General features: G+C 40.0%; 1 protein-coding gene across 2 annotated transcripts in view; it reads right to left on the reverse strand.

Annotated features, from left to right (window-relative positions):
* Positions 1–1130: 1130 nt before the first annotated feature.
* Positions 1131–27686, reverse strand: part of LOC124607345 (myocardin-related transcription factor A-like) — a 131730-nt gene continuing 105174 nt past the window's right edge. Inside the window, exons 7-10 of one of the 2 annotated variants that reach the window (XM_047139651.1) lie at positions 25566–26146; positions 19524–19882; positions 12009–12183; positions 1131–5155 (exon numbers count right to left, since the gene is read on the reverse strand). In XM_047139651.1, coding sequence (XP_046995607.1) covers positions 4373–5155; positions 12009–12183; positions 19524–19882; positions 25566–26146 — 1898 coding nt within the window. In that variant the 3' untranslated portion in view covers positions 1131–4372. The remainder of the gene's footprint in view (positions 5156–12008; positions 12184–19523; positions 19883–25565; positions 26147–27686) is intronic. The other variant, XM_047139650.1, reaches the window with a different exon arrangement.

Consider the following 27686-nt stretch of genomic DNA (forward strand, 5'->3'; position numbering starts at 1 on the left):
TATGCTTGTACACTTTTAAGGAATTCAAAATCCTCATACTTATTGTACAATATATATTCTCCTGCTGTGTTTTATAATGAAAAATTAAATCCCTGTTTTAAACTCAAAACATATGTCACAGTCGTCACATTAGAAGAAAAGCAGATGTCCACTTACAGCTTACAAACTTCAGTATAGTGCAGAAATTCAATGGCTGGTAGGTTTTTTAATGCTCTCCTTCCACAAATTGAATGTGTTGTGGATAACGAGCTCCTTTAATACTTATGCAAGGCTTATGACTTTGCTTGTTTCAAGGATCACCTTACACTCTGAAAGATTTACTGAATCATACTGTATACTATCCAACACTTGCAAATTTACATTCATCCTCAAATCCTTACATGTATGAGTGTGTATCTTCATAGGTGCTTCTCAATACTGTAATTTTTTATAAAGGAACCTACCTAACATGTACAAATTTAAGGTTTAAAAAATTGGTTGCCACTATTTACTTAGTTTTATGGAATGTTGTATTGTAATAACCACCACAAACTTATAAAATTGAGTTGTTCCACATCCTGATCTGTTAAAGACAAAGATTTATGAAACACAAAATAAATAAATGTGTAATATATTTTTTTGCTAGACTATCTACCACAGCAGCTGTTATATATGAATTATTTTTTCCCATCTTAAGCATACTGCAAGGATGACCATTGAAATGAACACACAATACAAAGAGCTGAATGGTAAAATCATTGTAAACTTTTCTATGGAGACAACTTTTGTGAAGATTTACACAGATGAAAAAGAAAATGCAGGTTCCTAAAAACCAAAACTATAGGAAAGGGTGAAAGGGCAACCAAGTTTTTTCAGCTTTAGTGTCTGGTAATGATGAGGGAAAACCCTTTGAACTCAGAACATTAAAAGAGAGCAATGAACATCAATTATCACTGATGATTCTTTGTAAATAAAAGTGAAATGTAAGTAGTGTAAAACAGCCTTAAATTACAGCATTTTTAAGATGGAAAAAATAAATAACAGTTTATAAATAAATGTGTGTGCTGTAAATAATACAAGTTCATGGTGAACATTCAGCATTATTAAAAATCAATAGGTTACAGCTTACATGAAATAACTGAAACCACAAATGAAAAGCAGACCAAATCAATACACAGTTTTATTTGAACTGACCATAATGAACCCTAGTTACAAGGGTTATTAATATTAACATATTTACATTTTAAAAACATATGTATTGTATAAAGGAAAGAAATCAGCCCAGTCTCCTCCTACGAGGCAAGAGTTAGTTGTAACTTCTTGCTAGGAGAAGGAGAAAAAACAAAAAAGTATGCAGTAATCTAAAGCAAATTTACTGGAAAAATTTGTGAAACCCGAACATACTCCTCACTCAGAAAATGGGTATCACACATTCGACTTCTCTTCACATTCTCACAGCTACTTACTGAAAATAAACTCTAATCTGCAACTATTTCATCACACCACACTATATTCATAAATAAAGCTTTTTTCAAGCACTGAAATAAAGAACATTTTAAATAACAACTCTGTCTTAACTCCTCTGCATGGTCCCAATTCAAAAATTTGGATACTGAAAATATGCAGTCCACAAATTTATATTTTGTGCTTCAAGTCTGTTCAGACAGTCTCAAACCAATCTGCTAATGTTGCAAAAGTACTTTGTGAAACTGAATGCTCTAATTAGGGGTGAGGGAAACATAAAAGTGATTCTCGCAGACCATTCTGTACAACTAACTTTGTAGTTAGCACTTAACTACATGTTAAGAATACATTAGCTGTGGATTTTGAAAGGGAAAAAAAGAAAATAATAAAGTCAGTTTTCCCTGTTCTTTTACAAATGAACAAACATACTGACATAGCCAACACATTGTAAAAAGCTAATCACAGAAGGAAAGGCAAATACACATGCTGAAGATTCACAAAAATAAAAATGAATAATGTGAAATCTTTCATGACCGAATGGTGAGCTTGCATGTAAAAATTCTCTATTACCTATAGTCTCTAAATTTAAAAAAATAAAAACTGAAAAGATATGAACTATGCCACTAGTTTGTGGGAAATGTATTGTTCACTTCTGTGTGTATACATTGTCACCATCCAGTCTTTGTGACCGTGAGAACTGCATCCCAACATATCATTCCTCAGGAACATTAAACACAGGAAGCCCAGATAATTGTATTGAATCAAAACTAGCTAGTCTGCATCACAAGAACTCTTTCCCCATGTAACTGGACTTTCTTTCTTTCACTTTTTAAGAGTTGTTATCTACAAATGAATACAACTGCTCTTCTCAACACACATTTTTGGACAGACTGACGACATGGCACACTTTGTAGTATATTAGCATGACAAAATATTTTTGGTAGTCGGAAACAAATAAAAATTTGAGACAATTTGGACAAATCCAAAATTAACGTACAGGCTGCAATATTGCCCTAAAATTGGTCCACATCATGTGTCTCCATGCAGACCCTACAATCCTTTTCCGGATATGTTCAGACTTTCTGGAATGTGTAACGAATGGTTTGGATTTAATTAGTCATGCAATGGAACTACACAAGCACACTTCAGTGAATGAAGTTGCTGTCAAATTCTTAAAAATATAACACTGAAAATGTAACAATAAAGAGGGTGAGTGTCACTCGAAGATACATTTCATAAAACTTGACAAATAAAAATAATGGATGTAGTAAACAAAGTAGTATTTTGCAGAAATACTTTATAAATTGCATAGCATGATTTGTAATTTGTCCACAGTCTGTCCCTACTGACACACATTTTAAATGATAGAATGAAGGAAACTAGGCCTGGGGAAAACAACTTTAATTTTTTTTTACATGGAATGTCACTAAAAACCACAGGAAACATTAAGTATGTATCAAGACAGCATCACAACGCAGAGTTAAGTTTCCATCTTGATTAAAAAATTATAATGTGAGCAATGCTCTTGCATTAGGAATGCAACCAGTACATGCCACAGAGCTGTGTGTGTATGTATATACATATATACGTATGTATATATATATAAAGTACTGCTGAACTCAAGTCACTCACAGATGGCGACACTTATTTTCTCGTAATGGCTTCCAAATGCCGTTTGCTTCAGCACATGGCAGAGCTGAGTGTGAAGAAATTCTGCTGCGCATTTGTGAAGAAACTGTGATTGAGACAGCCGCTGTACTTGGATCACAAAGGCTTTTAGAATGGCAACACGAGAATATAAATAGCATTACACTTGAAAACCGTTATCAGTGAACATTTGTTATTTCACTCTCACTTGCAAAACTAACAAAAAAGATATTCAGAAATAAATCTACATAACCCAACAATTTTTTCAGCTTTCATTGATATACACAATCCAATCAGGGTAACAGACTGGAGTAAGATTTATATATATCTTTATCTGTGACTTGGTCATAAAGAATAAATACTAAATAATATTTCATATTTATGAAATAGTCACATTTATAGAAAAGTGAGCACATTTTAAATGCCATGAGGCTAATTTCTTCTACCGTATATGCACATACACACTGTACAATAAGCACCAAATTCATTTACAAATAGGAACACACGATATTACGGTTGTTTACAGTATTACAAAACAAACATTTGGATATGTACAACCTTATGCATACAGATGTGCACACGAGTACTATCGTATGTGGATGCGCGCACACACACACACACACACACACACACACACACACACACACACACACACACACACACAAGCTTGCACCTTCAACAAATACAAAAAAATTAAAAATAACAAGTAATGCAAAGTGCACACAACGCTTTACATGGGCAGCAGTAGTTGTAACACTGCTACTTCTATATCAACATGTTAAGTACACAAAAAGTCTCAATTGCTCCACAATTGTTCTATACACTGATAATCTACTTAACACACATTGTGCAGGAACATGTGAAGCACAAAAACATCTTTACCACCCAAATTTCGCCACACTGATCAAGAAATAACATCCACTGTCACTGCACTTCAGCCTCAACAGCCTGAAAAAAATGTTTAGGCACCTTCTACTGTTGCACCCACTTACTCAGGAATCTTCTGTCAAATCAAATGCACCTACAAATCACAATGGCTTAGGCACCACACATTCCTGCCATCATACAAACATGGGAAATTGGTACAGGCAAGGAGTGAGCATATGACAAACTGGGAAGCTCTGGGAAAAAGAACAAATTCAAACACTTTCAAACCTCAACCTACAATCTAGTGGCACAGAACAAGAAAATAATTTAACAATTTAGACACCATCCATTATTGCCAAATTACTGTGGTATTTTGTTTTGCAGCTAGCAGACTACGGTACTATCTGCGCAACGATTACGTGGCAAAGTCGAGGCGGTCCCACGACAGGTTTGATCCAAGCTCGCCCGTGACTCTGAAGTCCACATCCTCCGTCCCAAACAGGTCAAACGGGTCCCGCGTATCCGACAGCAGCGGATCGTACCCTGTGCTCCCGCACACAGTCGAGGGACCCGGGAAAAGTGTGGTGACGGGAGTCGGGACGTGTGGCGGTGATGGGACGTCTGTATCGGCAGGTGCAGGTGGCACTAGACCATCCAACCAGTCCACATCGGTCACGTCCATGTCCACCGGGACGTCTACATCCATGAGCTCGTCGGCAGTTGGGACGGCTGAAGAAATGGACCTGGCATCTGGAGGGTGAGCCACCTCCATCTCAGCATCAGAATCGAGTGCGCCAAAGTCTGTAGGATCGAGGACACTCAGGTCAAGGGCCAGGCCCAGGTCAGCTTCCACACCATCCGAGTCCACGACACCTGAGGGCCTCGCCACTTCCTCCAGCAGGAAATCCAGATCTTCATCACGGAAGTCTGCCGCATCACCGGACACGTGCGGCAGCGGAGGTGGTGGCGGAGGCGGTGGCGGTGGCGGCGGGGGTGGAGGTGGTGGTGGAGGCGAAGCTGTGTCGATAACAGAAAGGAACTGGGGGGACTCTGAAGAGGCTCCAGCAGGTCCCGAAGTTGGCGTGGCTGGGTCCTGGGCCGCACTAGGGGGCAGCTCTCCATTCTTGATGAGTATCTCCAACACGTCGTCCACAATCTGGCTCTTCACGTGCCTCTGCTTGGCAGCCTGGTGCTCATCCTGTACCAATACATTCAGAATTCATTTTATTGACAGTCCTCCAAAACATTACGACTATCGCATAAAGTATAATAAAAGAATAAAGCAACACACACACACACACACACACACACACACACACACCTCTGCTCACCTGATGAAGCTGCCAATATTTTTATCAAAATTTGATATCATTGAATTTCAACACAGAGTGTAGTAAATCAGGTGGGACACAAAACATTTACTTTTTATGTTAATCAATCAGAGAGAGAGAGAGAGAGAGAGAGAGAGAGAATGTATGTGTGTACACATGAGGTGCACTGCAAATTTATGGAATGTCTAGAGTAATTTCAACAAAACATGGTACAGATATGACTTATTGTGTGAAAAAAGTACTGCTGGAGATAAGGTAAGACACTCCCTTGCACACTTTGGGGTGAGATTTGCATGTGAAAGTAAAAATAATAAGAAGTGGACAAAATTATGGTGGAATTAATTTTTTTCCTGGTCAGTAGGGTGACTGGTAGCGGTCCTGATGACATGTAACCTCTAGGGGTGGAGGTGACAGTAACACGGAGTTACTTGTAATTAATGGAGTCACTTGCAAAGCTTGCTTTCTCCTGCCTGGCACAAGACTAGGAGGAGGAAGTATCCGCGACGACAGCAGGTAACTGGCTCGTCGTTCCAACTTAGCGGTGACCATAAACTAACAGGTAGCACAGCAACATGTGGAGCTGGTGCTGCCTAGAATCTTGAACACATTATACTACACAGTAAATAAAGTGTTGGAAATAAGTGAGGCACATAGTGATTCACATACAACGGAAATATTAAACAGTAAGTTAGTACGAGCAGGTAAAATGGCTTAGAGCCACACTCAGCTGCAGTCAACTCACAAACATTAAGATAATTCATTACATAGCAGCACAATTAAACAAAATACTGGTATAATTTTTAAAAGTATTCATCTCTGAGTATAGGAAGGCAACAGCATACTATCTCCATCAGGACTGTGCCTAGTACAGCAATGTGGTGTTCGAAACAATCTTCAGATTGACGACTGCTTTACTTTTTTACTATGTGAGGAGAATGCACATCATTTATTTCTACACAAAGAAGCTGAGTTCTTTCCTACAGCACGCTAGGCAGTGCTACAAATGGGGAGCTACAAGGTCAAAGGGTAGACGTGTGATCTTCAGCTTTCCTGGTGAATCAACTGTCTGTATTGTTCTCAGATGTCCAGCCAGATGCAAACATTTACGTATTCAAATATGGTGATCACAAATTTGTATGTAGCCACAGCTGAGTGAAAGGCTTTATGAGTTTTTCCAACATCTAGAATCTCTGTGCCTACAGTATCAGATTTGCTACCAATGTGTAAGAGAGTGGTGAACTCCAGTTTTTGGACATCCTAGTCAAGTGCACAGCAGACTGCACCATGGAACACTGTGTGTGCAGAAAAGCCACACTGATTTGTTTCTCCACAGCTCCAGTTGCCATTATCGTTCACAAAATGATGGTGTGCTATGTACAAGGCATGGCTGAAATATACAACATTCTTTATTTTTACTTCTTCAGAAGTTTTACATTATCCCCTTCCAAATATTCCTCTCTACTACATTTATACTGCTCCTTGTAAATTTTGCTCTGCTCAATGCTGTGTTTGAAGTTCTCTTCCGATAGCATGCTCATCATCTCAGTTGCTTTTTCTTTCACAATTTCAGTTGTCTCATGTCTTGTTCTTTTCAGTGAAGATTTTGTTGCTGGGAACAGAAAAATGTTTCTTTTTGAGGTATCATGATTCATCTGGCTACTACTAATTTCTATATGAACTGTGAAATGTCTGCCATTAAGGCTTCACAAAGTCCGCCATCTTTGGCACTCCCAGCGTGTCTCCTTCATCAACACAAAGCACCGTCCTCGTCACAGCAAAATTCCCAGCCATGCAGCTGGACCAGGTGCAGGGGCTACCCCTCTCATCCGGCTAATGTTTGCCACCACGTGTTTGTTGCCGGGCCCCGACTTTGACGAGCGTCCTGTGCGGCTGCCCCAATTCCGAACATATAATATTTCCATGGTACCACAACTCGCAAGTACCTCACAATGAAATGTGACTCCTTTACACTTTAGACTACAATCAGAATGAAGCAAGTTGGCATTTTTGGCCAAAACACTTACACCAGAATCTAAGTTTTGGGGCAACTGACATCCAAGTATGCAATGTCATAACAATACCTCCACGGTAGTCAAGGAAGGGCAGCAGAGCAATGCAGCAAAGATGCTCATTCTATGGGTATCACCTGAAGATGACAGAAGGCCTGCTGTCTGAATACAAGAGGGAATCAGAAAGTGACACACAATAATCCCCCCCCCCCCCCCTTGCTATTGCAGCTGGAATGGAATGTTGAAATTTCACAGTGATATTGTTCGAAGTTTGTGCAATAAAACAGAGGGTACTTTGTTTTCATGTGCAGCTCTCAGCAACAGAAGCCTGAACTTCGATAAATACATGGCATACATGTCACTGTCATCAACTTGTGTAGAGCAGCGAAGTATAGTTAGATATTTCTGGGCCAAAGGGCATAAATCAAGTGAAATTCACAGGGGCACACGTGGTGTGGATGGGGATGACTGTATGGACCCCAGCAATGTCTCCAAGTGGTGTGCATTCTTCCTAGATGGCCATGAGCACAGCTGATAGTGATCAGAAACTGTGAACAAAAGCCATTGCCTTCAGTAACCTCTTTTGAGGCCTCTTGAGGAAGCCTTCCTAGCCTCCCAAAACCCTAAGCACCTTGTCTAGTTCAGGCGCATTGATGATATCTTTGTGATCTGGACTTGGGGCCAAGATACCCTAATTAAACCCAATAATCATCAACAGTACCTGCATTTTGACAGCTACACCAAAAAATCCCTCCAATACAGTCTGGCCACCTGTGGACGACGTAATTACAGCAATGAGAATTCCCTTGCCTAGTAAGCCGAATTTCACATACCAGCTTCACTGGCAAGCACTACTCCCCAAAACCTAGTCCACAAATGGATTTCCTGTGCCATATCCTCCCACACCCAAGAATCACCAAGGAAGGAGCGCCCCTCTTGTCACCCAGTATCACCATGGACAGGAACAACTGAACCACACCCTTCACCAAGGCTTTATCTATCACCCCGGACTAGAACAACTGAACCATACCATTCACTAAGGCGTTATCTATACATCATGCCCTGAAATGAGGGACATCCTACCCAAGATTCCTACAACCGCTCCTAAAGTTATGTTCTGTCACTCACCCAACCTACTCAACATCCTGGTGTGCCCCTATTCCACTCCCAATCCCAATCCCTTGCCACAGGTGTCATCCAGGTGCAAGACCTGTAGAAGCCATCCACCCAGCACTACAGTTCTTTCAGGTTTATCCTATCCCATCAGTGGCAGGGCCACCTGTGAAAGCAGCCAACTGTGCTGCAATCACTGCAGTGCTTTTTACGTCCACCAGAATTAATGGCCATCACCAAACAGTGACTAAGAACAAAGTTGACCACAAAGGTAGCATAACACATAGCGGAGCACAACATGGTTGATTTCAATGGCTGATTCATAACCTGGACCATCCAGATCATTACTTTTTCAGCATCAGCTTTTCTGAATTAAACAGATGGGACTTGCAACACATCCTTTGCTCCCGTAACCCTCCAGGCCTCAATCTCCATTACCCCATCGTCCCCATACCCTCCACACACTAGTTTCCCTTTTCTCTGTCTCACCATACCCTCCCAATTCACTTCTCCACATCAGCTTCACTGTGTGCCACAACCCACCAGCTCCAACACCCGTGCATCATGTGTCTGGCCTGTGCGCCTGCCTTCCCTCCCTCTCACATTCCTAGCCAGCAAACTGACTGCCTCCCCCTGAGCTGTTAGTTACCCACTCCCTGCTTTCTGCACCTCCCTCCCTTTACCCACCCTCTCCAGCACAACCCCCACAATACCCTAGTTCACCTGCAAAGCTGCAGTGCTGGGACTCCCAAAATCTAGCAAGTTTTCTTTCTTTTCTTTTGTGTGTGTACGTGTTGCTGACTGAAGACTTGTGCCTTTCGGTGAATGGGTTCCCTTTACTCTTAAAGTATTTACATTCTACTAGAACTTTCGTACTACAGGATGCGGCACAGGGACTTCCCTATTTAAAAAAAATCATAAATCAGAAAGTATTAGACGCATCATTTTAATTATTTTTTATTTCCAAAGAGTAACATCTAAAGTTTTGTTCCATTAAGTTATGAAAATGATATCTTGAATGCGGCCTCCGTTCTGCTCAATGCATTTGGAGAGTCAAAATCTGAAGTTTCAGTCCACTTTTTCCAAGACATCTCTGTCGATGTCGGCAATAGCAACACGAATATTGTTCTGTAGCTCAGGCAGGGTCTGTGGACGATTGGTATACACCAAAGATTTAAGACATCCCCATAAGAAAAAGTTCACGGCGCTGAATCCGATGAGCGTGCTGGCCGCTGGAGATCGCCCCTCAAAGAGGTGAGATGATCGGAGAAGAATTCGCGCAACACGGTCATCAATGTTCATGCCATGTGTGCCGTGGCGCCATCTTGTTGGAACCAGACATCATCCACATCCATTTCTTCAAGTTCTGGAAGTAACAACTGTTCAATCATCTGAACATAATGCTCACTGCCTTATCGCTCTCTTCGAAAAACCGTGGGCCAATAATGCCATCTTTAGACAGTGCACACCAAATAGTCACAGGTTCAGTATTCAGGGGCTGCTCATGATGTTCTCAGGGGTTCGTGCCACTCTAGTACTGTGTATTCTGTTTATTCATGCAGCCAGACAAATGAAAAAGTGCCTCATTGCTGAAGGACACTAAGGCGTCACGAGGCAGCTCATCGATCAACGCTTCACACGCATTTTTTCGTGAAACAAAATCACGTGCATGAAGTGTGTGCACCACTGGCAGTTTATGCAGATGAAATTTCAACTCATCATGAAGAATTTGTCTCACTGTGTGTTCAGAAACTGCAAGGGTAGCTGCACGTATGCGTGCAGATCGCTTGGGGGAATTCAAAATCAACATCTGTACCCTCTCAATGTTTTCAGGCAGTCTGGTGGTTCTTGAAGGTCCTGGTTTCTTTTCCTGCACACTTACGGTATCCATAAAGGTGTCTACCCACATAACAATTGATTTCCTATCAGGAACATGACCTGCAGGCACTATGTTGAACTGTTTTCTGAATGCACGCTGAGTTCTGATGACGGAATGTCCATTCGAAAAGTAGGCCACAATGGTGAACGCGCACTCCTCTCTTGCCCATTGCACGATCCCCACTACACTAACCTTAAAGAAAACGTTAAGTCTCACACTTTTGATTGAACTGAAACCCACGCAGCAATGTGTAACGGCCACTGTGTGCCGAGTGCTTCAAATAATGAAGTTCCCACGCTGCACTCTGTATAAAAGTTATATTTTGTACTCTAAAAGATCTGCAGCTTGCTGTCTAATTACTAAGTCCAATGAATGCATCCAAGTATTGCTAATAATGTGACAGATGGTGTACTCCCAAATGCCGCAGGACAAAACTCTTGTGAGCTAACACCTGCAGCACAGCACTGCGGTTAGCTTGCTAGCTGGCATGCTGTGGGAGGACAGTTTGAATGCATCTGCCAGAAATTATTTGTTATTTAGTATTTACCATTGCTGAAAGTTTCTTGAAATATCTTATGTTTGTAATGTTGGTATATTCTTGAATAGTTGATGTTTGTATAAATATCAGCATTCTGGAATAGCCTGTGTTTGTATAACAAACAGCTGCAGTGTATGACCAGGAGGTCAGGTCTGTTCTGGCTTTACACTGATGTCATAACAAATATCCTTTCAGTTCTAAGACCTGTACTTCACTGACGATCCTGCCTTTGGATCTGAACTCTATTGTGGTTGTTACATCCGACTGACATAAATGCTAGGTGTCCCAGGTTTAAGTCTGTGGTCTTATGGACACAAGCCATAATTCAACACTAAAGCAAGTAAACCTCCAACTTTTCCCATTACTGCAAATGCATCTGTGCCCCTTCTAGTGAAAGGAGCCAGTTGGCCAGCCAGGGTGTGCAGCATCATGGGACTGCTTGCTGCTGAAGCTGTTGTGTACCACTGAGTTACTGCAGAGGAGCCTCAGGAAGACCTGGATAGAATTTATATTTGGCTCAATGACTGGCAGCCCAGTTTGAATGTGGATAAATGTAAGTTGATGTAATAGAAACATTCATCCAATGAGCAAATACAGTATTAACAGTATGGTGCTCAATTAAATATCTAGGTGTAAAATATCAAAATGACAGGAAATGGGACGGGCACATAAGGTCAGTTGTAGGAATGGAAAATGGCTAACTAAAGTTTATTGGGAGTATTCTGGAAAAATGTAGTGTTTCTATAGAGAAGACCAGGTACAGAATGTTGTGCAGATCAGACCAGGTTGGATTAAAGAGGAACACACTGAAGCAGTTCAGAGGCAAGCTGCTAGATTCGTTACAAGTCGATTCAGATGGTACTAGAGTGTTATGAAAAGGTATTATGAACGTTTAGAGAATCAGCATTTGCAGCAGACTACAGAATGATTATACTGCCTCTGAAATTCACCTCACAAAAGGATAACAGGGACAAAATAATAGAGGTTACAGCTCATACACTGGCCAACAGGCAATAAGATTTCCCGTGCTCCATTTGCTAGTGCAACAGAAAAGGGACGGAAGGGAATGGTTAGCAACAGTACACTCTGTCATGTGCTCTGCAGTAGCTTGTGGAGTACGTACACATATGTAGAGACACCAAAAGAGATGGTACAGTTTTGTATCTGTAGCAAACACATACCTCGATATGTTTCGTTGCTTCGTCATAATGTGGCGGTGGGACCTTTGGAATGATGAAAGCGGCTGTTGTGGCTTCTGTAGGTGGTGCCTGTGTCACACTTACTTTGACACTTCCATCAGCCATAGATGATTGCTGTGTCACAAACGAGCCCAAGAAGTTCGGTAATGATGCAGTCCTGTAAAAAGATAAAGCATCAGTTTTAGAAAAATGTTGAGTTGTGTAAATACTGCCTCTGCTTTGTATTAGCACAGCATTTTCTAAAGATCCTGAGAACAAAATAGTGCATAAAAATGAAAGACTAAGGACAGACAATCATAGTAATTTTACGCCAGCATTTACATCCACTGTTGACATGGTCAGGTATACCATGAAAATACTGTCAGCAATATTGGGATCTACTTTTAACTAATGAACTTTAGTGCTTGAAATGAGTATTAATAAATAATTCCAATATTCTGGAACCAGATCAGTGGTATGTTAAGAGCAATTTCATAAAGATGAAATCAGTTGATGACTGTAATCATCATCATCATCATTATCATTATCATTGTTATCATCATTATCATCATCATAGCAGCAGCAGCAGCAGGAGGAGGAGGAGGAAAAATAGCCACTTGGCTGGCATCCACTTCCGGATAACAGCGTCCTCTAGACTTTTCCACACATTATACTGTCTTCATTTATAGCCATCCATGTCTCTCTTGCATGTTTCTATATCCTCTGCCCACGTTCCACCAGGTTGTTATCTAGGTCATTCCTTATATCTTGGGATCCAGCAAAGATATACGAATGTCCTGCTAATACTGACGGAATTTCAAACAAATTTCTTATAGTTAGTGAGGTGCAGCATGTGCTACAAACTGCACATCAGGAGAAAAAAGTATCCACATGGGGCTGACAATGTGTGTAAGGGCTCGTACTACCCATCTCAAAAGTATTACATTGTCAGGCAGCACACACCTGAAATGTGCCCATTGGGGCCACACATGTGAGTGTCATCTGTATAAGTGGTCTGGCAGTAATTTTCAGCATCACTGCTGCTTCCACCATTGTTCTCATTGCTATTAGAACCATCAGTTTGTACACTGCGTCAATAGTTTGTTCCACTGGAAGATAATCCTCATCTGATTTAAAAATGTGATGGCACTGTGAAGCACACTCTTCTTCACCTTTCCTATGAAACTTTTCTTCTATGATTTATTTGAATCGGCCAATGTGAAATAACGTACTTCTTTTGTAAAAGTTCTTGCACTGTACATCAAAGCTCAGCGGCATGATGGGGCTCAAAGAACTGAAAACTGGCATTTTGCTTTAGTTTTTTTATTTTAATAAGGTAAATAGTTCCACTTTGTAAATACCATATTTAACCAATTATAAGACAAGATCTTTTTCCCATATTCGTCATTTAAAAAATATAGGGTTGTCTTATATTTGCAGATTAAATTATTGCTGCTGAGGTCAACATTTTTATGTTGTTCACTAGAGTGTATAGGGGTTGTCTTACATTTAGAGATGAAGCATTGACAATTTAGGTCACGATTTATTTTGAAGAATTGAGAAGGGCAGGGCTCCATTAACAATACTTGTTTTCCAACAGCCTCAAGATACGCTGAAGTGCGAACAATACATGACATTGATTCATGTGGTGCTAGTGCAAGAGATTTGAGAATCAAGTCATGGTCCAGGTAGGCTGTATTCTTTTTATTATCTATGTGGATGGCCTATTTCAACTTTTAGTCATTTTCAGACTGGTTTCAGCTCCCAGAGACTGTGGTCACGTGTACGAGAGAGTTGCATTTGTGTGTGAGTGTGTGTGTGTGTGTGGGGGGGGGGGGGGGGGGGGGGGGGAAGGGGGAGGGGGGGGGTCTATTTTTTACAAACGCCCTGTTGGATGAAATCTCATTTTGTTGTGTCTATCTGTGACACAGTATCTTCACTATATGGCGAGTAGCAATTATCCTTATCCTTTTTATAATATTGTTTTATAATATTGTTGCTGTTGTTGTTTATAATATTGTTTTCAATTGCTTGAAAATCATTAAAGGTTGAAATAGGCCAATGACATACATAATAAAAAGAAAACCACACGTGTCCTCGGAGTATTTTATGGTGGCATGACTGGATAAAATCTTCTCGGTTTTCAAGTCGTGTCAATTCCAATAAAATTCTTGAGCTTTCGATGGATAGCTCCACCATCATCGTCAGGAGTAAAACCACTGACTGCTGGGACTGCCACTATTTCCCACTTACATACCTACAATTACAGCTGCTGGCACCAATCAGAAAGGGCCGAAACGATGCATGCGCGGAAGGCAAGTTGGTCAGCTCCAGCCCACCGCGAGACTGAGTGAGGTCAGGTGGCACAAAGGGCCAGTGCCACATCTGAAGCTGCCGCTCCTGCCTCCTACAAGCGTTAAGCGTCCAATGTTCCTTCATTTTGACATCCAAAGCCTGCCCCCACACCCTACTCAGTGTGTAGCCCTGGTCTCTGTTGAAATTGTTGCTGTTCATTCTAATCTCAGCCACCTCTTTTATGACTGAGTCCCAGTATGTTGACGCATGAGTCAAGACTCTCTTTGTAGAACACAGAAGCTCCCAGTTGTTTATCTTATTTTAACACTGTAAGTAAAGTGCTCATTGTTAGGCATTCAGCAACCAATTTGTAGAAGCCTTATATCATATTCCAAATAACTCATGAATCATCAACTTTGCTTTCAGTTTTTCTCTATGATTGTTCTTATTTGGTGTGATAAGTGATGTAGGTTTCTCTTGTCAATCACACATTTGGCAACACATGACAGAACACATCTCAAATTTATGGGTTGCTTTAGATCAGCCTCGTCCTTGACAAACTTGTGTATGTTCCACACAATTTTATGGCTCCGACGGGTCAGAAGTTTCTTACCACCTACTTTCTTCATCACCAAATAGGGCACCCACAGCTCACTTGATATCTTCTGAACTGTGTCAAACGAGGGGTGTGTCCGCAGGAGCAGTAACTATATGTCCAAACTGGCTCCTTCCCCAACCATACAAAATCAGTGCAGAGCTGGTGCATGTGCTGACACAGTAGCTCATGATTCACCCGCACCTATACATGTATTGCTCAGTATCTGGAAAAAAGTATTAAGGGACTGAGACTTAGATTAGATTCAGTTTTCATTTAATAGACAGAAAAATGAGATGATTCTCATGATGTGGAACATATCAGAATGTATAATGTAAAAGACACAGAACATTAAAATATAAGACTCGTTTCCCTGGTCATTTGTCAGGAAACTGGGAGTGAAGCAGAAGACAGGCATGTGCAACTGTATAGCTCAGAGCAATAGGTCCTAACCCACAACATTAAAAAGTTAGACTGCTGTGCCATCTAGTGGGGATACCATCATAAGAAAGTTGTCGGACTCAAATGGAACTGGCACGAGACGAGACCAAACTCCAAAGAAAGTACAGCACAAATTTGATGCTTGAAAACTCCAAGTGGATGCAATCATTAGTTTGTTACATAATCATATAAATCATTATATGGGTCATGCATTTCCTTTTTTTATGTTATGTTTGGAGTTTCAGATACAAACATAAACTTTGGTGACAGAAATATTGATTATTCAGACAGCCAGGGATTATGAGCCATTAGGGGAGAGTAGTTCATCACAGGAAGAAGTAAAAGAGTACCAAATTCAGTCAGTGAAAAAAGTACATGAGGAATCTGAAGCACCAAAGTGATGAGGTGCATATGCTGACAATTATTAAGGTCATTCCAGTACAGTCATATTTAAAAGTGTCCCACATTTGTCCTAAAAATTACAATGATAGAATATGTTACAAAAATTGAGAGCCAGTATTTTCTAGCTATTGCAAAACGGGTTGGGTGATGAAAAAGTCTTAATAATGGGTTGAACAAAAGTGTCGGAGATGAAAATAAATACATAAAAGGAAATCCATCTCCTAAGGTGATGATACAAACTTGCTTTCTGCAAGATGAAATGGAGGCGGGCAGATCGTGATGTACATAGTAAGTTCTTCAAGGGCGCACTGTAAATTTCTGGTATAACTATAATCCTGGCATTGAACTGAAGAGACAAGTCAAGAACAAGAAGTTACTGTTGGCAGTTTCATAAAGAAATTTCCTGCATACAATTACATTACTGCTGAAAAGATACTTGTCAGTAGTACCTTGTACCACATCTGAATATGTCTAAGACATGCAACATTTATCAACCTGACTGTAAATCTGTGAACACTACTCCTGTATCACTGTTATCTATATCAGCACAGTTTTAATACTTAGTTCAATGTATATTTTCATCACCCAGTAAAAGGTATAAGTCAGTGATGTGATAAGCTTCATTATTAACAGAATTCCTTGTCAGAAGGTTCAGAAACAAGAGCATAATATCCAGTTGCAGCAATCACAATCAGATAAGTCAAGAGATGTCCAGGCAAGGGAATCAAGCAGTGGTACTCACCCGGTATTGATGTTTCACTTTGAGAGGACTATACCTTCTCCAGTACTAACAAGAGGTATGCTTTATTATAAATGCCAGTTCTGGGTGCATAACCTTGGGATTCGTGATATTTTGAATATGGGATACATGTATGTCTTAGATGAAGGTATTGTACCCACTGGTGGCCCAGAAATAGCATCAAGTTTATAGAGACAGATAAGCTACCTTTCTAAAACTAAATGAATACTTAATTTGGACAGTGATTCCTGTGGAGGGCAAAACATAAGCATTAAAGTAATTTTGCTCCTGTCATTTACCCTCCAAAGTTCAAGGTGATTACCTGTATAGGTACCACACAGATGACTGTAAGCTGTGATGCAGTCAACAAAGAAAAAGAAGCCACACTTGTGGTTAATAAAAGACTTAATGGCACTTTTTCTCATGTTCAGTTTTGGAAAAACACATCACAAACCAAATGAAGTCTGCAAATGGGGAAAAAGTACATAGGCTCAACATTTGTTGGCTGTAGCTGTAAAATAAGAAAACAAAGAGCCATTTATCTGAATATAATTTCAAAGAAGTTTCTCCCTTAATAGAAATAAATAAGCAAAAACCAAACAGAGAAAAGTCACAAAGCTCTGAACTGGAATCCGTACCAACACTTTACCAATAAAGCAAAGGAAATACAAAAGAAAAGAAGGCTTTCTTATAGTATATGTCACCTGTGCACCATTATTAGCAACCTAAGGGTATGAGACAGGCGAAATACCCTCAGACTTCAAGAAGAATATAATAATTCCAATCCCAAAGAAAGCAGGTGTTGGCAGATGTGAAAATTACCGAACTAACAGTTTAATGAATCACAGCTGCAAAATACTAACGCGAATTCTTTACAGACGAATGGAAAAACTGGTAGAAGCCACCCTCGGAGAAGATCAGTTTGGATTCCGCAGAAATGTTGGAACACGTGAGGCAATACTGACCCTACGACTTATCTTAGAAAATAGATTAAGGAAAGGCAAACCTACATTTCTAGCATTTGTAGACTTAGAGACAGCTTTTGACAATGTTGACTGGAATACTCTCTTTCAAATTCTAAAGGTGGCAGGGGTAAAATAACGGGAGCGAAAGGCTATTTACAATTTGTACAGAAAGCAGATGGCAGTTATAAGAATCGAGGGGCATGAAAGGGATGCAGCAGTTGGGAAGGGAGTGAGACAGGGTTGTAGCCTCTCCCCGATGTTATTCAATCTGTATATTGAGCAAGCAATAAAGGAAACAAAAGAAAAATTCGGAGTAGGTATTAAAGTCCATGGAGAGGAAATAAAAACGTTGAGGTTCGCCGATGACATTGTAATTCTGTCAGAGACAGCAAATGACTTGGAAGAGCAGTTGAACGGAATGGACAGTGTCTTGAGAGGAGGATATAAGATGAACATCAACAAAAGCAAAACGAGGATAATGGAATGTAGTCGAATTAAGTCGGGTGATGCTGAGGGAATTAGATTGGGAAATGAGACACTTAAAGTAGTAAAGGAGTTTTGCTATTTGGGGAGCAAAATAACTGATGACGGTCGAAGTAGAGAGGATATAAAATGTAGACTGGCAATGGCAAGGAAAGCATTTCTGAAGAAGAGAAATTTGTTAACATCGAGTATAGATTTAAGTGTCAGGAAGTCGTTTCTGAAAGTATTTGTATGGAGTGTAGGATTGTATGGAAGTGAAACACGGACGATAAATAGTTTGGACAAGAAGAGAATAGAAGCTTTCAAAATGTGGTGCTACAGAAGAATGCTGAAGATTAGATGGGTAGATCACATAACTAATGAGGAGGCATTGAACAGAATTGGGGAGAAGAAGAGTTTGTGGCACAACTTGACAAGAAGAAGGGACTGGTTGGTAGGTCATGTTCTGAGGCATCAAGGGATCACAAATTTAGCATTGGAGGGCAGCGTGCTGTGTAAAAATCGTAGAGGGAGACCAAGAGATGAATACACTAAGCAGATTCAGAAGAATGTACGTTGCAGTAAGTACTGGGAGATGAAGCAGCTTGCACAGGATAGAGTAGCATGGAGAGCTGCAACAAACCAGTCTCAGGACTGAAGACAACAACAACAGCAACAAGGGTTGAAAATAATACTGTTACTGGACTCTACAAAAATGACAGATTTGGATAAATGGTTTTTGTTCTTGGTAAGTGTATCATTTGTAACTTACCAGCGCCAACAAACCTTAATCAAGAAGTTTTATTTCGCAAGACATACATAACCCTCTGTAATTATTATTAAAATGTTTAGTAGTTCAATTATTTGAATGATTTATATGTCTGTTATTTATTTATATACGCAATAAAAGAAATACATGTTTGTTATCTCTCACATTTTTCCAGAGAAATGTGGGTTACGTACCTATAATCCTGAGCCATCCAACTCTGGAATGCGTGGAAAAATTTCAAACTTGGTATAACATGTCCCACAATCTACGGAAAGTATGTCACTATTAAGGAGGGGTAAAGGCATGCCTGGGGCAATACGTAAAAATAATTGAAAGCAAATAGTATATAGATTTTGTTCCTTCTCCTATCTAATATAAGATGGTATAAATACAAGTACAATGGGGAACCATCAGCCAAAGTTGGAAATTTCACTTTTTTCCCATTTTCAAATTATCCAGATAGTCAAAATGGTGTTTCCAAAAATACAGATAATTCTGTATGCATCGTAACTGTTCATTTGCAGTTCATAATATGTGTATATTTTTCTTGACACGGGTCTTGTATTTTTAGAAATACCGTATCAACTATCTGGATGATTTGAAAATGGCTCCCAGCCCAAAACTAGTACGGCTCCCAGCCCAAAACAAGTCATCGAGTAAATAAAAAAAGTGAAATTTGCAACTTTGGTTGGTTTTCTGTTGTACTGATTAACAGAAGTTGCTGACCTGCAATTATTCCAGCACGCTGGAAGTTCACGATACATACGCACCTGGGTAGTGCCAGTTAATTAGCTGCTAAATAAATAAAGAAAAAAGCTACAAAGTGAGCAGAACTCGTTACGTGCCATACCTGTGGTGGCCAGGCTGCGTGAGCCCATTGACACTTGCGGCGGCAGCCGCAGCAGCGACCTTCTGCAGGTTGATGTGGTTGAGGACAAGCGCTGCCTGCTGCTGGTCCAGCACGATGCTGCGGCGGATGAGTGGGTGGCCACTCTGGCCATTTGCTGTACTGCTAGAGTTGCTACCGACAAGCATGTTGTTCGTGTTACTGTTTTGATTGTTGTTGTTGTTGTTGTTGTTGTTGCTACTGCTGCTGCTGCTGCTGCTGTTATGGTTACTGTTGTTGTTGTTCTGCTGTTGTTGCTGTTGCTGGTGATGGCTGTTCTGACTCTGGAGGAAGGCTGCAAGGCTTGCCTTGGCATTAATGACCTGTTAAAACAAATACGAATTGTCTTAAAGATTTCTCTTGAAGAGCAGCTTTCTATTTCAGTTGTGACATACATAACTATACTTTATTCTTGAATCTGTCTTTGGATGGACTAAGTGTATGTAATTGGAAGGCTATGGTATTTCTAACTACGATTTCTGGTCAAAGTTACTGTAGCAGCAAAAATGATGGTTACAAAATTATAAATAAGCATTTCTTTTGTCTACAGTAGCTTCAAAACTATATATTTGAGATGAAGATTTTATTTTGGAAATTATTAAGCCTTTAAATGCAAACATTTTAAGTTAGGCTTTGCTGTGACTGTTATTGATAGTGATTGGGACAAGTTTACTGTTACTTGTCACATTTTATTTTATTTCCACTACACATTTCAGAGGTCTAAACCTCCATCGTAAGGTAGATTTATGTGAATTAATACAAAATGTATGTGTTTTGTTTACTACCTTTGTGAAACATGCAGTGCTGTCTAGTAGCTAAAGACAAAAACAAAACACTTAGTGCATGGGTCATAGTTTTGTAAAAGAAATTCACATTTCCATAACTCAAAAAGGAAATTTCAGACATTGTTGTTAACATGTACTGGAACAGTAGATTTCAATATGTTTCTTTGGATCATATTAGATATAATTTTTGACACACAGTGGAGATCACAAGGTAAATTAATAAACAATATAAGTCCAGAGCATAGCCAAGTTGTCTAAGCATATATCACAATCCAGGGGTAAGGCCATATCACAAAACATTACCCAGGCAAGGTCAAAGTATTACGCTATCTAATGGCGGAGATGCTGAGTCTCACCAATGTAGAACGTGTCATAAAACAAGAAAACGTAATACATATTTGCAAAAAACGATAAATACGCTGAAGTTACTTCTCGAGATCCTAAGTGAAATGGACCTATTGGATGCAGAATAAGTCAAAAAATCTTAAAACACGTATTTGTTTAAAAGAATTCTTAAATTTTTAAGCTCATTACTAAACACTGTACAAGCAGAAACACATTTATAATTTTGTAAATGCCGTATCATGTGAACTGCAAGTAATAGAAAAAAATAACTGGTACAATGCAGTGTGATGAATACCACTGTACCACACATCTATAGAAGAGTAGGCATTTTTCAAAGTTAAGTAAGTGAGCAATACAGTTGAAAGCAGCTGTGACATGATCTGTATGAATTTAATGATGAAATTAGTTGTAGCAACATGGCAAATGGTGATAGAGTATGAAATAATTTCTAGTGACTAAATACAAATAACACTGTTTTACTCAGAGGAAATTTGGAGCTGAATTATTATTTAGATGAGCTGAATTATTATTTGAATTACAATCATAATAAATACAATGTGACTGCAGCAGTTAAAAGCCCACCTCCAGATTTAACACCTCTATCAACAAACACTTTCGATAGGAATGATTAACTGCACTTGGGTGGCAGTCGGTGTGAACGTGTTTATGTTAAAACTGTGGTCTTGCTGGGGCTGCAAGCTTTTATAAAATATTAAAATCTATTGAGGATGTTATAAAGTAACACTAAGAAGCTTCTTTCCCAGCATTTATGGGTCTTCACGAGTGAACTAAGTTTCACATATTTCAGAAATCTTACACCAGTGGAACAAAAGAGATGGTTCTGATGATAACTGACAGTGGAGATCACAAGGTAAATTAATAAACAACATAAGTCCAGAGCGTAGCCGAGTTGTCTAAGCATATATCACAATCCAGGGATAAGGCCATATCACAAAACATTACCCAGTCAAGGTCACGGTATTATGCTATTTAATGGTGGAGATGCTGAGTCGCAGATACGCACAACAAAAGGACTGTCACAAACAAAGTTTTCAGCCAGTAAGGCCTTCACCAAAAATAGATGGCGCACGCACACACACACACACACACACACACACACACACACACACACACACACACACACACACAAGTGCAGCCTCAGGCAGTTTGGCTACAGTTGCCTGAGACTGCAGTCATGTGTGTGTGAGTTGCCGTTCCGCACGCGCGCGCGTGTGTGTGGGCGTGTGTGTGTGTGTGTGTGTGTGTGTGTGTGTGTGTGTGTCATCTATTTTTTGATGAAGGTCTTATGGGCTGAAAGCTTTATTTGTGACAGTCTTTTTGTTGTGCCTATGTGCGACTTAGCATCTCCGTTATATGGTGAGTGACAACTTTCATTTTCATAAAATTATTACATTGCATTCTGCATTTTCCATTGTTTGATTTCTGCTATCCAATGGTATGTGCATAAGGCTTCAGTGACTACTAAAAGACTGGCTACAATAACTGGGCTGTGGTATACCAGTAAACACTCAACAGAGGGTAACGCCATCTCTCATACTTGCTGCAGATGCTGCACCTGGCATAATCATGAGCTGTGGCTGTCACCTAGAACTCTAATATCTCTGACGGATTCTCTGTATCGATACTTGAGTTAGCTGGGGGCTCTGAATCATCCACAGATACCACACGTATCAAAGTGCGAGATGATGAGAGGAGCATCAGGCCTATCTTCACAACTGCTCATACTTACACTGCTCCTACATTTTTCAATTGAAAAGAAAGTTAAAAACACACCTAAAAGAAAGTTAAAAATGTATTTCAATACTCACACCTTCTACAAATCAACAAAGTTTGTTGTAATGTAAACAGACTTCTGTTGCCACTGATGTAAGTAATTATTTTCTATGGAAAAATGCCAATGCAATCAAGCAAATATTAAGCTACTAACAGGAAAGAGGAGTGGCTGTTTAGTACAACAATACAATCCATCCTGTATTTTCCATTGTTTGTTTAGACAACAGCTATTTCTAGAGTAGCAGCTTTTCTGCTACACTCATCCTACATAGTACAAAACATTACAGTGACAGTTCACTGGCAATGCAGTTTACAGATTCATTTTTTGAAGAATTGCTTCACTTCTGTTCACGAATACCTTGACTCGTTCCAAGTTCTTGAAGGTTCTGATTCTTGCAGGTGTACATGGAACAATGTGAGTGAAAGAATGGGTCAATGAAACAGTGAATGAAATGAATGAATTAACAACTGGGAGCAATGGGCTGAATTATAAAGAGAAACTGAATTATCAGAAACTGAGCAAGGCTGAAAATTTCAAAAGATACGTCCACACAGAATTATATCTACACGCACACTTTTTATTGATGCCAGGAAGAGAGAGAGAGAATTCATTCCAACCCCCACTGCCCTCCCATAATGATTTAAGAATGAAACATGGCTGCCTTGTGTGTGTGCGAAGATTAAGCAACAAACAGTACAGTTGTATCATTCAAAATTTCAAAGCTGCAATCTTTCCAAAAAGGTCAATACGCAAGAAAAAAATGAAGGCAACTGTCTTCTGTGAGCAAGCAGGTATAAGAGGCACAGTAATAGTGAATGTTACTGTGCAGAGATTGTGGTTAATATCTAAGGTCTATCCTCAAAACACTTAACAGGCAAACAGGCATGTCATTCAGAACGAACAATATGCAAAGCTGCCTTTCACCAGAACAATACACACCCACACACTGCAATATTTGGTAACCACTCTTAGGTGAAAACATTTTAATCCCCCCCCCCCCCAAAAAAAAAAAAAAAGAAAGTTGTAGCAGGATCTGTTACTCAGCAATTATCATTTTTTCTCCATCTCAAAGAATAGCTTGATCAACGAGGTTTTTGCACAAGCTGTAAAAGCACTGGCAGCATTTCCAGCAGGTGTATACGTCCACAACAGTGCGCATGACATAATAACCTGTTCCAGAGTGTACCCGGTAACTATTTGTATGAGGACCATTATGTTGCTAGCTCCAAGAATTACGAAAATTGTGTGTGGCAAAGAAAATACAGCTCACCTGGTCATCAAACATCCTTGCAAGCAGCAATGCAATTTGTCTTTCAGCTTCCAAATGCATAAGCACTATCCTTTAGTAAACTGTCACAGTTTCTATGACCTCAATAAAAAGGAACACGTGCCACCCTATGTTAAAAAATTTAAAAATTCTAGAACCTTTAAGAGATCTTCTACGAAAACCAATATACACTTGATGCTTTCCATTTTTTACACAATTGCAGCATCCATCACAAAAAATTCTATGGTCTCAAAATGTCAATTAATATTCTATGCACAGACAATAAAACATATGGCTTTTAAAATTTATGATAAACATAAAGGGCATGAAAATATTCAGCACGGAAATTTGACTCACTTTACCCTGCCAGTTGAAAAGCGCTAAATATTCATGGATGACAATTTCACAGTTTGAACAAGAAAACTCAACTATACTGTTCTGTAGAGCATGTGAACTACAGTGAGTATTTTGTAAATATACCATGGTAATGTGAGTAAAATACGTAAAACTTCTAAATGACTGTTATTAAAAACAGTTTTGTTGTAAATTTTGAGGTATCTTCTGTACAAGAATTCAAATGATTTGAAAATGATGTTAATGGATATTTATGCCGGCTCTTGGTATGACAAGTTTATATTCACAGATATAGTTTCATTCCACTTGTGTTTGTTTATTAATAACCACTCATTAGCTTACTACGCCATCATCAGGTAATAACTGGCTAGCATCTGCAAAGCACCAGTGCACAAGAAATCAAAATTTGAAAAACACGGAATTTCAACTTTGGTTTTTGTGCACACTTGTGCCTTTGTGGACACTAGTCAGCTGTTACTTGACTACACCTACATACATACTCCATGAGCCACCGTACGGTGCACAGTAGAGGCTACCGGGCATGACTATTAGTCATTTCCTTTCCTGCTCCACTTGCAAGTACAGCAAAGGAAAAATAACTGCCTATATGCCTCCATACAAACCCTAATTTATTTTATCTTATCTTTGATGTCCTTAAACAAAATGTACAATTGTGACAGTAAAATCATTCTACAGTCAGTTTCAAATGCTGCTTCTCTAACTTTTCTCAACATTGTCCACCAAAAAGAATGTTGCCTCTCCTACAGGGATTCCCACTGAGTTCACAAAACAGTGTTGATTGAATGTACCGGTAAAAAGTCTTGTAGCCCACCTCTGAATCACTTCGATGTTTCCTTCTGTGTGACCTGGTAGGAATCCCAAACACTCAAGCAGTACACAAGAATGGGTCACACTAGTATTCTACATGCGGTCTCCTTTACCGATGAACCACACTTTCTTAAAATTCTCACTAGTATCATCCTTAGTTGCTCATTCCATTTCGTATCGCTTTGCAACATTATGCCTAGATATTTAATCGATGTGACTATGTTGAGCAGCACACTACTAATGCTGTATTCAAACATTACAGGAATTTTTTTCTCCCCCCTACATTTAGAGTTAGGTGCCATTCACCACATCAACTAAAAATTTTGTCTAAGTTATCTTGTATCCTCCCACAGACACTCAACAACGACACCTTCCAATACACCAAGAGTGTCATCAGCAAGCAGCTGCAGATTGCTCCTCACCCTGTCTGTCAGGTCATATAGACCAATAAGCTAAAACTGGTTACTAATAAATAAATATTGCAGAACAAAACAGAGCATCTTTGCCTCTCACCTTTAAATATGGTTAAAAATTTTACACTGACACATGAAAAAATTACAATCAATATTTCACCATTTTACACTGACGTCGACTGCACACTTCATGGGCTACTGTCAACTTCGTTCACATACCTGCTGCTGCTGCTGCTGCTGTTGCTGCTGTTGTTGTTGTTGTTGTTGCTGCTGCTGCTGCTGCTGCTGCTGAAAGGCAGCATGCTGTTGCTGCTGCTGCTGAGCCTGCTGCTGCCTCTGCTGCTGCTGCTGCTGCTGCTGCTGCTGCAGCTGCTGCAGTTGCTGCTGCAGCTGCTGCTGGGCCTTCTTGTGCTGGAGGTGCTGCTGCAGGATGAGCTTCTGCGGCTGCGATACGGCGGTAGGTGCCGCAACAGTACCCGCTGCGCCGGCCGCCCGGGTCTGCGTCTGCGCCGCAGCCGCCGCCGCGGCTGCTTTGCTGCGCATCTTCTGCAGCTGCAACTGCATCTGTGACTGGTGCAGCTGGCGTTGCAGCTCCTCGATGCGCCGCTGCTGGTCACGGATGATGTCCTCCGTGGCGGCGGGTGTTGCCGGCGTAGCGGGACTGCCGCACGCCTCCATCTCGATGTCAGCAGACGGCGCGGGCGACGGTGCACCGCCGGTCGCACTGACTCCGGGTGGGCTGGGTGCGGCCGTCGACTCTGTGTCCGCCGGTGAAGATGGCGCATCAGCTGTCGAGAGGCCTGCGTAAGGTAGGTGTTAACTTAGAAACGACAAATTCGGACTATGTCTTGTACACTTAATGAGAGGTTTCTCTTCCCTCTCTTTCACTACATGCCTGAAAAGTACACAAAATCTCTCTAGTTTTAATTTTTAACACAGTTGCCAATAATTTTAAATTTTTCTTGCTTATAACAGAGTAGAAATGGATGGAAATAGGCAGCTGGTCAGACAAAAAAAAAATAAGATTTTTATCTTTCCCATGTGTTTATTAATTGTATCAAAAAGAGAATTCGTTTGAGGAAACTACTATGAAATCTTTTATCGGCAGTACTTAGTACCTCATCACCAGAAGCTAAGTACTGGTCATGCATTTATTCCATTATGTGTGACTAAAGCTTTATTATGTAAAATAATTAAATTTTGTACTTTATCATTTAGTTCTCATACTTGTGATTATGTACTGTATCAGACAGTAGATGCCCAATTCATATCGGTGGATGGTTTTGTTGGCTGTAGACCAGAAATGCACTTCCAGAACTTCCTCTCTCCTTTTCCACTTAGTAGACAGGGTTTGAACTGGTCACACCAGGGCACACCCACTGTTATTTGCATCTAATACCATCTTATGTGACTGGAACTTGAAGTCTGCATTAAGTCCTGGTAAGCAGTAATTATTAATTGTTTTCAAAAATGTGTCACGTCAGTTTATGAACACCTCTTGACACAGTATTACTACACACTTTTCTACTGAATGTAATCTCAATTACACAAGTTCTCTTCAAAGCTTTGGATTATCAAAAATAAAATCGTTTTGCTGTGTCAGAAATAAGGAACTGCCACGAGCTATATGAGAAAATGCGAACTGGGGAAAGAAAGAACCAGAAAATCCCAGAATGAATCTTTCACTCTGCAACAGGATGTGTACTGTTTTGAAATGTCCTTACAGATCAAAACTGTGGCTCTCAGCCAGATTCTCGTAATTTCAGGCAATGATCCTGCTAACTGAGCTGCCCCCACGTAACTCGTGACCTGTTCTTTGGACACAATAGGCCCTACACTGCAGATATGACATTTATAAGGAATATCCTTTCTTCCAGGAGAGTTAGTGGAGGAGAGCCTCTGTGATATTTGGAATATACGTGTGAGGTACTGGAACAGCTGAAGTTGTGAGGGCAGCCCCAAGTTTAGGTTTTACTATTTATGTTCACTTTTAATACTGCAAAGAACCTTGTACACTTAAGCCAAGGATGCAAACTCACTTCTCCAAATGCATCATTTGACTCGTGCTTTATCACTAATTCGATGTGGACAGGCCAAAGTTCAGTATCCCACTAATGAAGAGTCATGCCCAGATAGTGCAGTAGTTAAGAGTATTCCCTGCAAAAATATAGTTCTAGATTTGATTCCTGGTCTGACATGTAGAAAGAAATCTCCCAAGAAGATTCGAAAAGAAAATTACTGTTGTATCACTTTGCTCAATGACAATATACTTTATCGTAATAAATAACTTTACAGTTACTCCTAAGCTCAAAGAACTTTGACAAGAAAAATAAATTCCAA

Source organism: Schistocerca americana, chromosome 3 (assembly GCF_021461395.2).
Source record: "Schistocerca americana isolate TAMUIC-IGC-003095 chromosome 3, iqSchAmer2.1, whole genome shotgun sequence".
Classification (NCBI taxonomy): Eukaryota; Metazoa; Arthropoda; class Insecta; order Orthoptera; family Acrididae; genus Schistocerca; species Schistocerca americana.